An 18,452-nucleotide genomic window follows, 5' to 3' on the forward strand; every position below is an offset into this window, starting at 1 on the left:
ACTTTTTTTTTTTTTTTTTGTGCTGCTGGAGAAGATACCTCATGCACCGCCAGCCCTTACTTTATCCCCGAAAGCCAGGGTGAAGTGCACGCACAAATGCACAAAGCCTGAACAACAGCTTGACAGATGAGCACGTCAAAAGAACAGACACATCCCAGCTCCATCCCCCAGCAGACAGCATTCTGAACCCAGGCTCCAAGGCGGAAAGCCAGGAGCATTCTCCCTCCCTCTCTCCCTCCTGGCAGGTAACTGGATTTTTCTGCTTGCCCTGCACCAGGATAATAAGGCTTCACCAAGGGGCTGGCAAAGGTAGAGAGCGTTGGTGAGCACTTCAGTCACTTCCACAGCGCTCAGACAGAAAAATGAGAGGCAGCAATACTGATTTGTAACGAAACTGACTTTTATATAAATTATAAACCCATCCAGTTTAAAGCAGATCAGTTGCAGTTGTGTCACTTAAGTCCGTAGAAGGCTGAGGCAGACATATCTCCTACAGTCATAAATTAACAATGAATAATCAAGGAGGAGAAAGTTCAGATAAGGCTGCAGATACAACAACAACCAAAAAATCCCCTCTAAGATTACTAGCGGTTAAAATAAAGTCATGATTATCAACGACTGCAAAATATAAATGCAATTTTTGAACAGTTAAAAAGTACAAAAATGATGGGCAACATAAACAAGCATTGTACATATTGTCCTGTATGTAGACAAAGCAGGGGAGGAGACTTCTGACCTTTATCTACATTGGACAGATTTGAAGCAAAGAGAAGAGCTGAGGAAATCTGTCAAAGGATCGTGGCTCATGATCCCAGTAGTATAAAAGCAGTATTTTTTCAGTCTGTAAACAGTAGTCTTGGTAGCTTCTTCTAGGTATGTTTTTCAATTAATTACCAAAAAAAAAATAATATCTGAAACAAACAAAAATCCCAAGAGTGGAAGAGGGGGAACAGCAGCAATGGGTTATAGGTTAAATTTCCTTATCAGGTCCCTGTGGGACACATTCTGGAGGGGAAATGCTCTTTTGTAAGAAATATATAATATATTTAACTGTACACAATTTATAGGGGGAGAGAAGTCCTCCCTCTCCCTAGCCGCCAAACAGTCAGTACGTAGTCATTTTTGTACACCGTTTCCTCCTATAGAGAAACTACAGCTGTGAAGAGATGGCATCTGGTTTTATAAAACACCGAGTAATCCACAATTTTTATTTGTTTGACAAGCTCATCGTTTGCCAGTGGCTGGAAGTGGAAAGGGGAGAGCAGCTAACACTGAAGCGGTCGGTATTCCCGTGCTGCCCGGAGGGACCAGCCAAGGCTGGGCCTGCGCCGTGCCAAACGCTGCGACAGGAAGCGAGAGCGAGCCATGGTTCCATCCTCTCTGGGGCTTTGCTTCAGATGACACACATCCACACACCCCACACCCCCCCCAGCAGTTTCAATTCTGCTTTTAAGGGAGCTGGTGCAGAAAAACTTTTTTTTTTTTTAAGCAAAGTTCTGCTTTCAGGCACATGGGAGGATTTAAAAAGCTTCGTTACGTTAACCTTACACTTCACTTACATTTTCACCATTGCTTATTGATACGACTGGTTGAGTTCAACCTGTTGTAGCAGCAGGTGGAAGGAAACTCCAGTGTAACTCAGCCCCTGCGCTGTCCCCTCTGGATGAGGCTCTGTCAACTTTACATCCAGGGCTGGTGGCTGCACTGCCACGGGGCAGGGAGGGGGCAGGAACCTCAGCACTAGCCGTTTGCCTCTGAATGACAAGGGACAGTGCAGACTTCTGGCTCGTACCGCAGCACCTCAGCAATGGGACTGTTTCCACTTACCCTACACATTGCAAAGCATCAACTCAGCCATCAGTCTTGCTTTAATTTAAGGAGCGCACCCTTCTTTCAAAAAAAAGTATTTCTATACAACATAGAAGAGTTCAGTTGTTGGTTTGTGTTTTTTTTCTTTTTTTTTGTTTTTTTTTCTTTTTTTTCAGGAAAAGTATTACTATAAAACAGACTTAACACATTTTGGTATTCCTCCAGCCCAGAGCACTTACCAGACATTGCAATTAAACCATCAGGACATCCATTACAATTTAGACAACCTGCAGACATTCTTCTTTCCCTTTCAGGATGGGGCAAAGCAAAACTAAATCCAGCAAGAGCAGCTATGTGTATTATTATTTTTTTTTTTATACAGGGGATTTATTTTAAAAAAATACTCTCATCAACATTCTAGCATTACTAACAAAACATACTCAGAAGAGATGACAAAGGTAGGATTGTCAGCTCTTAAAACTTTAAATATAGTCCTCAGATACTAGCTGCTTTAAATCAGAAGATGAGGAATCTTTAAAGTTTGACCTGTCCCTTGTATTGCAGGTACATGTACCTTTTTTTTTTTTTCCCCCAACGAATTTTAGGCTGCATTACTCCTTTAAAATGAAAAAAACCCAGCAGAAATGCAGATTCAGTAGGAGCAGATGATGCGATTGCATTTTCTACCAGAATGCCTAATGAGCTAGTACTTGAATAATGAAAGATCAACTGCAAAAAGCAAGCATACAGTTACAAAAAGTATTCTCAGTCTCATACCACAGCGGAAGCAAAAGTTACCTCTGCCAACTTAAAACCAAAGCCAAGAGGATTTAATTTCTATTAAAATATTTAAGTCTTAAAGTTTCAGTAATCTAAATACACTTTTAAAAAGTCATGATGATTGCTGTTTTACATTTAACTGACACGAAATCAGACTGCAGTGTCATAGATTTCACTGCACCTATTATATACAAGGTCTCTGGTCTTTTTTTTTTTTTTCTGAAACACTGATTCCCATCTCTAGTTCTAAAGCTTAATGGCCAAGTTTGCTCCTCATCAGGTTTGCAAATTTTTCCCCAACGGTGAAAACAACCTGTGTGTACACCGACAGCACCTCTTCCCTCCTGCGAGGGAGGGCTGGGCTCTGCTGGCAGGCTGGACACGGAGGGGGCTGCCCCCAGCCCAGCCTCGCCTCTCCCTGCTCCACCAACACACTGAATTCAGTCAGTGGGACCAGGTGGCTCGCAGACAAAACAGGCAGCTCCAAAACGGGCTCATTTCACCGGAGATGGCCGAATGCGGGCATCTACTATTTCTGCATTTCTAAGGCAAGGACCATACAAAAATTATAAACACTGTATGGTGATGAAAATACAACTCCTTTGAGATATATGCTTTACACTGGATTTCTATTGCTGCTTCTAAAGACCATCTCCAGTTGTTTCTAGAGATCAAAAGGGAAGAAAGTTAATTCTCTCCTGTTGCAATAAACTTATGAACATGTATAAAAAGTGGTCAAACCCCGATAAGGGTCCCTGCTTCTCATTTATGTACAATAATTTAAATCACCTCAATACAACTGTAATACCTAAAAAAATTGGTTTATGATTTTAAGTCCTTCATGCATTATGAGGAAGTTCTGGATTAAAGTGATGGTATATTGGATGTTGCTTCTGCCTGGGACTCTGGTGTCACTCCCCTGTGGAGTCTGTCAAGGACGCATTTCTCAAATCTTTAGTTTTTTAATGGTATCAAGTCTCTTTTTCAGCAGCTCTCCAATTTCCTGAACTGAGTGATGGTAACTGCTCTGGACCTTCCCTTGCACAGTCTTTGTAAACTTTTTTTCTTCCTGCAAAATGCAAAAGAGAAATCATTCACCCCACAGTAACTCTTTAAGTTGTCCCATTAAACTTCCCCCACCATCTCAAACACTGATAAGAAATTCACGAGGACCACAGTGCAAGTTTAGAAAGCGAGTATCATCAGCACAGAAAAAGCAGCACCTCCTCAGCAGCAATAATTCCTGCAGGTATTGCCAAGACAGGGCTGGTAAAACATTAACTTTTCTTCAAAACTTCTGGAAACATCCTTGTGGCAAAGTATTTGTGGCTGAAACTGAGAGCGTGTGTAGCATTTTTATTTTAGTCGGCACTTATTAAAGCAGAGAATTTCTTATACAGAAAACTGAAGTCAAAACACCAAATGAATGCTGACCACCAAAGAGGCAAATTCCAAAGCACGGTGATCTGAGGCACCTGAGACAGGCTCTAGCCCTCCCAAAGGGATCAGATGCTCCTTTAACGTGTTGTTTTCTAAAATGCCCATGGCTAAAAGGCTTTTAGGAGCCACCACCATACAGAATGGTTGGCGTGGCTCCTGCAGGTAGAGGGGAGGTTAGCACTGACCCATCACCAACAATGCCGCATTTCTGGATGCAGAAAGAGCAAGTCCTGGTACCCACAGCAGCAGCCGTAACCACTGCCCTGCCAAGAGGTGACTTGCTATCAGGATGCCCTTTGCAGACACAGATAACAAACAGAACAGCCTGTGAGGCACAGCCTGAGTGGGAAAAATCTCCCATCAGCAGCAAGAGGACTTTTTCAACAGCTCTAAACACAGCGCTGCAAACATAGCTCCAAGTCTGAGCAGAGCTATAGAGAGTGCACTTATCAGGATTTACTGCAACGATGTCAAACAACAAACAGAACAGCGAACACTATGGACAAACGCAGGAAAAGCTGCAGACTCCCACAGATGCTTCTGCTCAAATCCATGTGCTAATGGTCACTTTTTCCAGATCTGCTTTGTGTAGTAATTTGATGCTTTGCATCAAAGGGAAGATGGAGGAATTTGCTGACTCAGTGAGGCACCAGAAAAATTATAAACAACAATTACCTGAAAGTGTCTTACCCCTTTAAAGTGAAGATTCTTTGATGATAATAAGAAAACATACTTTCTAGTTTTTATTCATATTTGCATTAAATACAGTCCAAGGGGATTTCCTTGCTTTCTATCAGTTTTTCCAGTATGTTTTTTTTCAATGTATATCTGAGATACTTCTACATCAGCCTCATACAGCAACGAGATTAAGGGAAATTATTATTAAATGTGCTATGAAAAAAAACCAGGACAACCTAACTGAAAAAAAACCAAGCTGGCTAACAGCAGCTTAGGTAGACAGAAGTGTAGTTCTGACATAGATGTGAAGGCTTTTGAATTGGGAAGGATTTAAAAGCTGCACCCATCTCCCACCTAGACAAACCTGAATGCCAGTGCCCTATAGGACAAATTTCCCATTTTAGATAAATACACCAGAGACTTGTTTTTGTCTTAAATGCTGATTCCTAACTGAGTCTGCAGGGGTCTTGGGTAACACACCTTCTGCCTGTGCCTTCTCCTACTCCATCTCTCCTACCCTGCAAATTAATACTGGTGAGGAGACAACTACCCTCTGAAACCTCTCTCCTGGAATCCACAATCCTCCTTCAACAAGGACATGACTCACCACCCCCCAGGCCCTCTCCCCTGTCTCTCAGAAGATGATGCTTATTCCACCACTTCGTTAAGTTTGCACCTTTGATCCCCACCTGTGTTTCAAGTTCCAGTTCCATGCTTTCAGTCACCTCTAGGCTTTTTAGCTGGACTCTGACACTATTTCAAAGATACTTTCAGGATCTCAACAGCTGTTTTAAATAAACACAGTCATATTAAGTACTGAACTGTTAGAAGATCCCTTATGACAGCAACATGAACTTGTCTACCAAAGTTTCACTCTGATTGCAATGGCTTAAAAAGCCAAGCTTCCTCCTTAGGCCTATGTTTCACATATCTAAATGTGGCATAAGGTTTGGCGTGCGTGGTGCCTACTACTCCTGCCTCTGGTTTTCCCTATATAGCTAAGGGGTGGGTGGGGAGGGAAGTTGTCACTTGCTTTTCTGTAAAGATCAAGTAATTGTCTCCAGGGAAGTGACTAATCAGCAGAAGATGAATCTCAAATCTTCCCTGGAATAAGTATTTTACATCCATTATGGCACACAAAATACAGATAATAGAATGTCATATCACAGACAACAAAATGTTAAAACGTTAAGTTTTTCTTTACTAATATATCACACAAAATGAAAATATTTTAAAATTCCTGTGTTGAGATCTCATTTTTTGAGATTATTCTGTGCAGTGAGCTGGAGCTGATCAGATGAGGCAAAGTCACAGTGTCATTAAAAAACTCCCTCTAATTTACCAGTCTAAAACTAAGCTTTCTAGTAGTCTAGTCCCTAACCTCTGGTTAAGAGCGATTAAGCCTATCATAACAGGTGCTTTTTGTTTGTTTTCCTGTTTTTGGTGTGGGTTTGTTTTTTTTTTTTCCTTCCAGTAAAACATTTTGGTGAAAATGTTTTTGCTTTCAACGAAGGTATCCCCTAAGTGTGTATGTACAGGTTGTTACCAGGCACACACCGATGCAGTGAGCACACAAACACCACCACAAGTTCTTACCTGTAAAAGCAGAGTGTCCTTGAGGGACAGCTCTTCAAGTTTTAGTGCAGTCAGAATTATTTCAAGCCCTTTGATGTGATCTATTACGTTGGAAGTTAACGTCTGTAGCTCAGTAACATAATCCAGAAAATGTGTAAATACAGGTGGCTACAAAAATAAACACATATTTTTAATTTACAGACACATATTAATGCCTATTCAAATGACTATTCTATATGACAACTCACTTTGTGGTGTCTATCATTCTATTCCTTCTCCCGCTGTGCTAAGCTATAATCTACCCACCCAGGTAAACACCACCAGTTACCACGTTCACTGCAGCACATTCAAGGCCTGTGATACTCCAAACTGTTCCCTATTAAAAAACTGTTACATGATGTCACAGATGTGGCATGTCACCATTTGATTTTAAATAGAAAAGGAGTTTCAAAAATTAGCACTGAGTAATCTCTAACCCACATCAGCCTTACAAGGCATAGTTTATGAAAAGCAGTTTATTAACATGTTATCTATCCTCATTTTTCTTTCATTGTAAGTATGCTGTTGAATTGAGGGTGGGGGAGAAAAAGAAATGTTGTCCCTACCATAGCTACACTGCTTTCTTTTTTTTTCTTCTTCTTTTTTTGCAGGTTGGATTTAAAAGGTCGGAGGACACCGTCACAGTAACTTGATACCCACAGGGCAATGGAGATCGTCTGGAAAAAAGGTACAAGTATGTTACAGGTTGCATTTACAGCAGGCTTCTAAACTTGTTTTAGTGTTCCTACTAAGAGTAAGACTCAGAGTTCGAACATGCAACAAAAAACCCTTCTGCTTTCATGAATGACTGAGATCAAAGAACTTTCACTGTGTTTTAGTCCCAACATTTCTACCCTAAAGTACTCCAAAATTTCTAGTTTCCAAATAAAAAAAAAATACCTCAACAAAGAAGACTAGGTTTTCTAACAGGTTTGGATGAGTTTTCAAGGTGCCATCTCTGACTTCAATCAAATCACCTTTACATTTATTGAACAAGTCTAAAAAGAAAAAAGAAAAACCTTATTCAGGACACATGGATCAACTTAAATGCGTATTTTTTGTACAGTATGTATCTCAGGGTAGCGTGCAAAGGGCACAGAGGGCTGGCCACTAAGCAGTTAGTGATGAATTTGACCAAAGCCTCTCAAGAAAGTCCAGCTCTGAAGTTTCCTCTGAATTGCATTTCATTACGAACAGTATCTCCACACCATTTATTATGGGCACACCTGAACCAAGTCCCAGGGAGACAACAGTTGCTAAGACCACGCTGTGACAGCGAAATGACAGGACATAACGACATTCCGCGGCATGAAACAGCTTCATGATCAGACAAGCCAAGGGGAGTCTCAGCCTTGATCTCCAGTATCTCTCAAAGGGATCTGCAGATGCATTAACACGCTCCCCATAACCGCAGCACACTCAGCAGCACATCCTCACAGCACAGCTACCAGTGTTTATTCTCGAATTACCATTTACCTGTTAGTCGTTCTACTAAAGACTTGAAACTATTCCCTATCCTCTCCTGGATTTCTGCTGAATCTTCTGAAAGAAAAAAAAAAAGCAGTTATAAACTACTACAAGTTTGTGTATTTTCTGCTTCCAGAAAACCAAGAGGCATTTAAATGTAATTTAGTGTTAGCAGTCACAGCAAACGCAACTGCTTTCAAAGAGGATCCAGTATTACCTCGACATTTACTGTACAAAAATGAAGACTTGCATAAAACGTTAAATTAAGGCACTGTCTCCCAGATCATTTTTTGAATGACATTAAGTTAACACACGAGTAACAGTTTGGGTCCACCTCGCCCAAGGCCTAGTAGTTTTCCAACTAAATGGAGACCCACCTCGCTCCCTCCCACCACACATCACGACAACCTGGTTAAACCCCCGCCCCTCAAACACTTACCTAAGCCATTGGTATCTAGTTCATAAATATCACTAACAAGATAAAACAAGCTAGTCTGGCACTGACAGCTGCCATTACTGAAGAAGCCAGCCATTCGGGTAGGAGGAGGGCCAAGGACAGGATACTAGGCAAGAAGCAAAGAAAAAGATAAAAGGTGTTGCAGCTTTTCCTTATTGAGAACACAGTGTTTTGTCTCTGGCACATCTCAGTCAGATTCATACACTACAAAACTCGGGGTCAGTTAAGAGCATTCTGCAGCCCGCTGGACGTTACAAGATGCATTCAGTTTCTCTGCTTGCATTCACGTTCATTTAATATTTGGGGATAGCTTTTTCCTTAACGGGTACCTGAATTTTTTGTTCTAGAAACTTCTTCCCTGAATCCACTGCCGCTTCCAGCTGCTGAAGCAGGGATCGAATTGTATCAATCTTGGATGAAACGCCGTTCTCTGCAGTCTTTTCAGAGTTCTTTGGTTGAATAGTGTGACTAAGAGTTGGGAGTCCGCTTACTAGCCTTAAAGTTAAAGACCGGATTCGCAACCACATGGTTTCTTCCTCCAGGGAGAGTTTCCTATGTTCTTCAGAAATGTCCCTAGAGAAAGGCACCAAATGTTTTCAGGCAAATGCTTCGATTTTGCAAAGTAGCAAGCTTCACTCAGGTACAAAAGCCTACCCAAGGTTATCAAATACTGTATGAAGAGAAAGGAGTGGTCAGAAATTCAGAAAACTGTATTAATACGTAAAAAGGCAGCACTGCTAGAAGTGATGAATGATGCTTGTTAAGTTTGCAGCTAGCCAGCCTAGAGAACATTTAAATACAGCGGTTGCCCTGAAAGGATTTTCTTTGCCATGTGTGCTGTAGGTAAAAGGTGTGACTCTACAGCTGAGGATATTTCTACTCACCTGTCTTTTGGATCCCAGTTAAACAAGACTGTCAGGTCTCTGTTGTCACGCAAATCTTTCCACGGAATGTCATCCTCCTCTGGGCTCAGACTCATGGACTTTATACTTTCTTCTAAGCTGGTTGATCTGTACGTAAGAACAAGCAAAATTAAAATCAAACATCTGATCGCTGGAAACGAAAACCACAGCTCAACAACATCACATTCTCTCCGCTGTTCAACTCCCCTGGTGTCAGAAATGCTACACACACACACGGCACTGACAGGTTTCAGCCAAAGAGCTGCAAGTGCAACCAAGCTCCCACTTGGCTGAGGTTCTGCTTATGCACAAATGTCCAGATTTTTTTTCATGTGCTGCACTTACTGCTGCTGTACTTACATGTTTGCTTCAAGTAAGAGGTCTAACAACATCCGCTCTGTGCGAACTTGCGCAAAGTGAAGGGAAGAGTTCAGCCTATTTCTAAATGCAATGAATTCTGGGATCTTCTCAAATGCACCGTACTTGTAGGCTTGAATGATATATTCTGAGGTCTGGAAGAAAACACACACCATCTCTGTATTAGTTACTTCCACAAATTCAGAATAACTGGAGTTTAACAAGGTCACTGCCACGAAATTGCATTTCTGTGGCTGTAATGAACCCAGAGGTACTGAAGCTGGCAGAAGCTCACGCCCTGGGAGCTGCTCACACTTTAGCTTCTCCAGGTCACCCCAGCAGTTTGCTACTTCAATTTGAGAATGCCCAGATGCTCCACCGGGCAGCGTGACTTAATAATCAAACCAACGCTAAAACGTGATGCTGCTGTCACCACCGAAACTGAAAAATACTCAGAGGGGAGAGATGATTTTAGAAGACTTCCCCCGTTCCTGTCCCACTCCCCCCTCTTTTTTTTTTTTTTTATTTTGAGATGCATTATTCAAATCATTAAATCATCGTCTCATTGCAAGATGTACTTTCAGGCAAAATAAATATATCCCTGATTTTCTGGAACTGACTTGGATATGCATCACGTATTACCGCAACATATATTAAAAAAAAATTACTCACACATTTTTTAGTTTATTTTTTTATTAGATTTTTGAATACAGTATCACAAGATAATATCACGCAGTGTATACACATGACAATACAATCTAAACACCAAAGGAAACTCAGGATCCATGGGACAGTCTGCTTCCCCTCTGATGCAATGCAGCAATAAATACAAGGCACACAACTAATATTTCACATCAGTCCAAGCAATCTCCAGAAGGAGATTAGTATGACGAAGGAGCCCCCCAAAAGCACTACATTTTAATGAAAATTTCTAGCTGCAGAGACAGAGTGAACTATTTATGCTCCCAGTCAAGACAAATGGCTGTATTTTTTACTTCAAAATTACTCCACAATTGAGAAATTCTGCCAAATCAAATATTTTCTTCTGAACAAGATTATGAAACGCACTGAAGACGAGAGGCACCAAAAAAGGCCTTTGGTTAACTGAACTTTATACAGCACTAACAGACTCAACCTGTCTGGAAGGCTCCAAGAGACTAGAAACTAGCACTCACAGATGAAAGCCACCTTTTTTTTTTTTTCCCCCTCCAAAATAAGAAATGTCCTCTAGGTAGTTCTTTTTACCCTAAGAAATTTGGTTATTTGCACTGTATGAAAAAAATATGCCAAATATTCAACAACATACCCTCTGATAAACAGCCTTGCAGAGTTCATTGTCAGGCTGCGGGGTTGCGCTATGGGTGCTAATTCAACTGCATCGACGTGGTTTTTAAATCCCCATAGGACACGTTGGTGCTCTGTTTGCCTGCAGTATCTGGAGAAATTAAAGACGGACGGACACAAGAAAATTAGAGAGATTACTTGTGATTCTGCATATTTAAAGGCGGACTATCTTGAGAAGGATAAAGTTGCCTTTTTAGTTTTGGCTAAATATAGCAATACTGCCTTCTCTCTCCTCCCTGTCCTTGGCATCCTCTCCCAGAGCAGAAATACTGTGGGGACTGCACAACATCCTAGATGGCTGTTATGAGACCCACTCTTAAACAGGATTCACTCCAGGCTGTTAAGTTCAGCAAGTCAGAAGGAAAACGTACTTATCCAAAGCAATCAGTCTGAATCAGCAGCTATATTTTTATGCCAGACCACTTCGTTTATATCCCACACTTCCTGTTCTAGGCAGTCCCACGCACAGCGTGCTGCAGGACACGTCCTCTGCGCTGTAGCAGACGTGCCAGCTGTCTTAAGCACCAACCTAGAGAGGAGCAGGCAGTATCAGAACCCATGAAAAAAGGTAACTTTTAAAGGATAGTCCTCCTTTAACATTGCAGTTAGATGCCATTAAGGGACTTGAGTGGGAAGCTGGTATCAGGACCCTGAGTACAAAGGGGCAACCCAGCAGAACCACAGCAGCACAGAAACCAGTAGCAGATTCTGACTTTGCGATACTTGGGGCTTATGGTAAGTAATCCCTTTTTTTCATCTCCACTCTTGCCAAAGCCACCATCATCCCAGGTGAGCAGTACCCTGAACTGAGCCTTCACCTCCTGCAATTTTCACCTTACAGCTGGTTTAAAGATCAGTTGCTATTTGCAAATTAGTACGGCTTTTGATGCTTTTCCCAACTAAAAGGATCTTAAGGTGATAACCCCTGGAAACGTCCAGAACACACAAGAGGTTTGGCTACCCAAGATCAACAATGGCTCATGGTCCTTCGGCTGTAATACTGTCTCCAAGATGAGAGACGATGCAAGTGGGTTCCAGAGTCACATCCTTATCTTGTTGCATGAAGAACTGGATAATGCTGATTGCACCACTTCTGCCCCTCTTGCAATTTCAACTTCCTAAGGTGCAGTAGCGAGGCACGTCGAGCCATTCAGGCACTGCCTTGTCAGGATTTCTGGAACATGAGCTGAGCAGCATTTTTCTGGCAACAGCACTTGGAACGTGGCTGTCTTCTTCCGGGTACAGGTGTTGAGCTACTGGAAACAACCAGCTCTTCTGTGCTGCAAGCACTTTAATCATTCATGCCAAAGAGAACAACCTTCTTTCACAGTAACCTCACCTGAAGTTACTTCAGATTGTTTTCCAGGGAAAGATGATTTCTTGATGCTCCCAAGCAGACAAATCACACCCAATCATTTTTTTTGGTTGACTTTTTTTCCCCTGGTACCCATCAGTCACACATTTTATTCAGACAGTTGGTTCCAGGTATGCTTTTCATTAACATCCACCAAATGACTTTTAAACAAGACTGAACAAGTTACTCCTCATTTAAAAAAAAAAAAAAAAAAGCTGTCACTACCAACAATAGACACGTAGGAGAAAGCTGTCTGGATCCAGGGCTTCACTCCAGCACACAACATCGCACCCAGGAATGCAAAGACTCTTAGCAAGTAGAATCAGTGCTTAAACAACAAGCAAATGAGGGAAGCAGACAAGAACAAGCTCCCATCGCACAGTCCACGTGTTCCTCTGTGCATCCTGCTCATTCAGTAACATTTCTGTGTCAGACACAGGTCAGTAACTCAGCATCTACCTTCCAGGCACAGGTAAATGGCAACTGCTATCTTGTACACAGGAATAACCTGGGCTGCCAGCAGAGGAGAGGTATTTTTTTGAGGCATTATTGTGTGAACACCTTTAGGATCTTTACTATTCAGCACAGACAAGTCCTGTGTTTTTATCTATTGCTGGGACAGTGGGAAAGCAAGCTGTATGACTGCAGAGCCTTTGGAGTCAACATAGCCAGTGGCTGACCGGAAGAGTTACAACTGGATTGCACCTTTGATTCTTAAGTAAAAATAATTTTCTTCACCTACCTCTCAACAGTGATCTAACTGTAAAATATAAATATAGAAGATATATTCTCACATCTCAGAACGGGACTGCCTTGCAAGTCTTAGGGAGATGGACTGACACGTATATACCTCCCTGCCACAGTTCTGGACTACTTTTGTTCCTATTTGCTCAATATATTTCCATCAAGACTTCAAAAATGTGCTGTTCCACTGTTCTCCTACCTAGCCCATTTTTCAAGGATTCCCTGGGAATTCTGAAACAGAACTGCTATTCTCCCTATGAATATATCAGTGTACTTTCCAAGTAAGATTACTGACAACTATAATTAGTAATCAGCAAGCTACAAGCATGATAGATACCTAGAGCACGGTGTGCATTTTAGGAAGCACCTGAACTCTTTGGAGAAATTCAGGAACTCTCTCCTCACTATCTCCTCCCTTCCAGTCCCAACGCTCTCATTCAAGACAACTTTATTTTCATTCACATCATTTTTAGGGGTAAACTGAATAAAACAGGTAGTTTCTGTTAGCACAAGACCAGGTTTTCAAATTCAAGCCCTCTCACTTCAAACCAACGCAGTTAGTCATGGGCTGTGCTCTGCCTTCAGTGAAGCTGAGACTTCAAGGTTCAGTTTCTACCTCCTGAAATCCTCCCATCTTGTTCCTTCTGCTTTCCTTACCTTTTAAGACGACGTGCATTCCCCTCCACCCGTGTGCCCAGGACAGCCACCACTAAAACACGCTGCCTCGGTGACTGTCATATGAAGGATTCATAACTATGCCATCACCATCTTGACCCACCAACCCTGGCTGCTGTATAACATTCCCAAATACTAGAAGTTGTATGACAGCAGGGCTTATTTGTCACATGACATTTCACTGAAATTATTGCATAAAAATCACAGTCCATTCATTTAAAAGTAATAATACCTGGGTTTTTTTTGAGGAGCATTAGAACTGGCTTTTATAAGTAGAAAGCTAAAGCAAAACCATATATGTAACAGTAAGTTACAAATTCTTGGAATGAGAAACAGAGGTTGAGGCAACCTTTACTACAAACACCTACTATTCCTCTTTGTTATCACGCGGTCATCACGTTATCAACCACTACATTTCTGCAAGCCCATACTTAGGGCACAGACCTCTGTAAGGCATCTTGACATTCTGCTCTCTTACACAGACACAGAGGCTTCTTTCAACTTACATCTTTCTGGTTGGAGTGGAAAAACCTGAGTGCAAAATTGCAGGATTGGGATGCAGCAGCGTAATGGCCCAGTGCCTCTGCATAGCGCGTCAGAAGATAGCTGCAACACAACACAGCACAAGTCAGATATTAGCACACAACCCTGGGGAAACCTGAATTTCAAGCACAGCTCTGAACAGTGAACTGCAGCGCAGTCCAGCTTTAATGAAGGCTGGAGGTTGAACGGAGGACATTCACAACATTCATACTAAAATTTAAGCTTTTAAAAGGAACAGAAGGAATTCTTTTTTTTTTTTTTTAAGCAGTATGTGGGGGCTTGGAGTTCCTCCATCCACCTTAAGCGTGCAAGAGCTTTACCTATATACCCACAAACACACTAACTAGGGCAAGGCCATTTGGTGTGTTTGTTTTAACTAGCTCTTCCAAGCTTTGCTGAGCAGTCACACAAGCTGGAACACCAAGCTATGACTGGCATCAAGATACACATTTCACAAGTTTCTTTCAGATTCCCCTTAGTTAATACCCTGAAAACCCAAACCAGATTAAAATCATACAGGAAAGATACTCCTCAAGAAAGGGAGAATACTCTCATAAAATTCAAAAAAACTTTTACAGAAAATCTGATCATCTGCTAACTTTTGGTAGCAAAGGAAACTGCAGATCTCAGGACTGGTTACTGGAGGGTCACCACCACCAATTATTCTCAGTATATACTACCCACCCGATGGTGTCGTGCTGTATGTGTTTCGCATCAAGGCTGGAATACAGCTCTGCAACAGGTTCGAATGCACCAAGCCTGCAGTAGATTCGAATGAGCAGCAATTTAAACTGAGCGTTAGAAGGACTATGAGATAACCCTTCTTCTAAGAGAGTTAGGCACTGCCACACAGCCGTCTCTTCACCTGGTGACAAAGACAAAGCACACAGCCAGGTGCAGTCAGAGAGGGGCACTGGACACCGACGGCACAATTCCCTTTGGCACTGACTCTGCCTTACGTTACACACTTCTCAAAATGGTTCCATGCATTTAAACATGCAGATGGCATTTGGCAGCCACGCTGCTGCCCTTAAAACGTAACACCCACCCCGGCATTATAGCTGCTCTCTGAGGGAAAGGTGGAGGCATAATTCTTCATGGGGAATATCTAGCTCACGTCTGCAAAGAGCACAGCCCTCACACGTGAGCCCACTGCAGAAGCGACCTGCCCTGATGAGTCCTGGACTGTTCAGGATTTCTAACTCACACAGAGAGCACTCCCAAGCATTATGCTAAAAAGCAGCACAGAGCCAAGAATTCAAGAGCCCACACGCCACCGGTGACCAGCCAGGAACCTGATGATGGATTTATTCAGGTTAAAGACTAAATCTTCCTCGGGAAAGACAAAGGCATGACTGGCAGCGACACTGAAGGGCAGGAATATAAACACTGCCCACGAACAGCCACCATTGGAGACTGACTCTGTGGGATTAGGAGACTAACAGGCAGAGCAGATGTGGTGTACAGGAATACTCGGGACAGGGTGACAGGTCACAGCAGGTCTAGAAGCCAGGGATCCAAAAGACAAAGTACATCAGAGAGGGAAAGAAATGCTCTCGAAACACCTCTGATATCAGAAAGGAGTGTCAGCAGAACTCATGCAAAGGGAGAGAAAACATAACCTACACGGGAAACTCGGAACGAGCTTCTGAAGACAGCCAACACTGAGCTGTGAGAGTCATCAGCAAAGCTCTGCCAGGACTTACAAGGATTAATCAGGAAAATTAAATCCCTTTAGAGGTCAGTGAGATTCAGATCAAACACCAAGCAAACGGAACTCCTGAAATATCTCATATTGAGAAAAAAAAACCCAGGAAGCTATGGGCCTAACAAGCCATGCCAGGTCCACACTAGCCACAGAGACACGGTCTCCTCATCACAACCATCCAGGGTGGTATTAAAAGCAAGACACAATTTTAGGAACATACCTTCTAGCCACAAATCGAGCAGCAGGTGAACTGCAAGCAGGCAGTAATAATCTGAAAACTGCAATTCAGTTTTCAAACAAGATTTCCCTAAAGAGTGAAAAAAAAAAATAAATGTTACCCTTGAATTACTAACAGTGCTGTCAGCTGCTTCTCACATTGTCAGCGTTATTAAATGACACAGCTATCTGGCAGATGATAACCACAGCTTAGTTTATCAAATCCAGAGCTGTCTTAAAAACTGAAACAACTGTATACACGCTGCATTTGCTCATCACACAAGTAGACTCTGAGCCACTTCATACACTGACATCTGCTGAAGAAGCAAAGATTCTCCTGCAACTGCAAGATTTAGAAATTAATATTAGTGCCCATTATTTGTCCTATGTACTTCAGCAATGATAGAGCCTGGCTTTGCTTAAAGGCACAGGCAATTTTGCAAACATACAAATAACTACCCAGGAACATCTCATTTACCTTTAAGATACACAGTTGAAAAGAAACAAAATTCAAAGGGAACAGACGATTCAGGTATGTGCAAGGATATAATCACGAAGGAGAAAGCCAAAGTATTATCTAGCAGCACGATGGGTGCCGTGCACCAACAGTGATATTTGCCATCAGAGTTTGTGGTGTTCTGCCCCCCTGAAAAAGCTCTGAACATCAAAAGCTGCAAGCCAACTGCAGCATTTGTTTCAAGATTTTTCTCACCAAACTCCAATCCATGACGGTATCTTGACATCAACTCCCGGACCACAGTCAGCTTTTGCTTCTTATCCATGGCGTGATAGATCCCGAGCAATCTTGAGAGCTGAACCACACACAGATGTTGCTGCAGAGCTTTGATATCGGCTGGCAGCGCGATTTCACTCTCTGCTGTTGCTGACAGAGGGATTACTTCCAGCAATTGACTGATGAACTGAAAGAGAAACACTGTTCTTAAATTCTGCAGGGCATCTGCACAAACAAAGCATCATTTCCTCCCTCCAATCAAGAAAAAGGAAAAGCAAGGTGGGAATGTTAGCATCAACCCCAACGTCACACTGAAATCAGTTGCTTAAAGAGCTGGATTAAAATTATTTTTTTCTCTGGAAAGGTGGCGAGCACCCAGTTCTGGTCATGCTCAATAGCTTTTACTAAGTTTCATCAAACAGATGGAGGAAAAAAAAAAAAAATCAATCACAGGCAAATTTCCAATACATTGACACACAAGGGAGTTCGAGCACCTGTTAACACTCATAGTAATAACATATGTAATTAAAATAATCAGCTACTGAAAGGCTTCACAGCACACTTCCAGGAAACTGGTTCGGTACTAGCTATGACATTTTCTCTCAACTCTGAAGTAATGCGCTGTCCTCAGTGAGGTCATCATCTTTGAGTAATGACTTATTTGTTGAATTAAGTTGTGAGAAAAGCAGCCTCATTGTTTACAATTTTAGAGAGCAGACTTCTCGCTACACACAGTCACGGCCGGACAGCAGTTTCTTGTTGCCCTAAAATCCAACAGTGTCTACAAACTGAAAACTGAGTTAAAGCCAATGAATTCAGCTTTACTACGCTTGGTCTTGAACGCAAGAACCGCATCAAATGCACGCCTGAGGAAAAAAAGCATGACAGCTAGACGGCAGGAACACACAGCACCACGCACAAGCTCCAGTTTTCCCACAGACTTTGATGAAGACTGCGTTGATGAATCTTTTTGATTTGAGATTTTGCCAAGCTGAGCAAGGTCAACCAAATCACTAGGCTGCGTACTCCAATTTACGCCTCTAAGAAGTCAAGAGCGATGTTACGATGATTATTTCTGGAATATCTTGTGGGTCTAGTGGCCCAGCAAGAATGCCACATTCTCAGCTACTGAGCTGCAATGCTATTCAAAACACTTAAAAAAAAAAAGACACACCCCCCAGCTGCATATAGCCTCAGTGTGACCCTGCTACATTATCTAGGATACAACAACCTTCAGCATCTTTTGCTGTGAAACAAGAATAAATCTAAGACAATCTATAAATATTTTAAGTAACTTAAACGCTCAGATTTCAAAAACTCATCAGCACTTCAGCACCACTAAACCTCTTCAGCTACAAGTCTCCTTGACCGAGTTACACCTGCAGATGCACGCTTCAGAGAGACGACAGCCAGAGGACAGCCCCATGCTGGGAAGCTCTTTGAATATGCCAGTATGATACAACATATTCATTAAACCAGCAGCAGTTTTGAGGCCAATCAGAAAAATTTAGAGAATTTATTCAAAGTCATGGTTTCACAAGCACCGCCACGAAACTAGCCTAAACTATTATCATTAAATATCACTCTCCCTGCTCTGGATTTAGAATTTGCATCCTGAAAAGTCAGGATTA

General features: G+C 42.1%; 1 protein-coding gene across 1 annotated transcript in view; it reads right to left on the bottom strand.

The window, feature by feature from the left end:
* Positions 1–382: 382 nt before the first annotated feature.
* Positions 383–18,452, bottom strand: part of NAA25 (N(alpha)-acetyltransferase 25, NatB auxiliary subunit) — a 29,208-nt gene continuing 11,138 nt past the window's right edge. Inside the window, exons 11-23 of the mRNA XM_026859711.1 lie at positions 16,801–17,008; positions 16,093–16,179; positions 14,849–15,029; positions 14,128–14,227; positions 9,508–9,659; positions 9,130–9,255; positions 8,575–8,818; positions 8,228–8,351; positions 7,798–7,863; positions 7,222–7,319; positions 6,888–6,998; positions 6,304–6,450; positions 383–3,658 (exon numbers count right to left, since the gene is read on the bottom strand). Of these exons, the coding sequence (XP_026715512.1) occupies positions 3,536–3,658; positions 6,304–6,450; positions 6,888–6,998; positions 7,222–7,319; positions 7,798–7,863; positions 8,228–8,351; positions 8,575–8,818; positions 9,130–9,255; positions 9,508–9,659; positions 14,128–14,227; positions 14,849–15,029; positions 16,093–16,179; positions 16,801–17,008 (1,767 nt within the window). The 3' untranslated portion in view covers positions 383–3,535. The remainder of the gene's footprint in view (positions 3,659–6,303; positions 6,451–6,887; positions 6,999–7,221; positions 7,320–7,797; positions 7,864–8,227; positions 8,352–8,574; positions 8,819–9,129; positions 9,256–9,507; positions 9,660–14,127; positions 14,228–14,848; positions 15,030–16,092; positions 16,180–16,800; positions 17,009–18,452) is intronic.

Source organism: Athene cunicularia (genome assembly GCF_003259725.1).
Source record: "Athene cunicularia isolate RWA chromosome 15 unlocalized genomic scaffold, athCun1 chr15_part1, whole genome shotgun sequence".
Classification (NCBI taxonomy): Eukaryota; Metazoa; Chordata; class Aves; order Strigiformes; family Strigidae; genus Athene; species Athene cunicularia.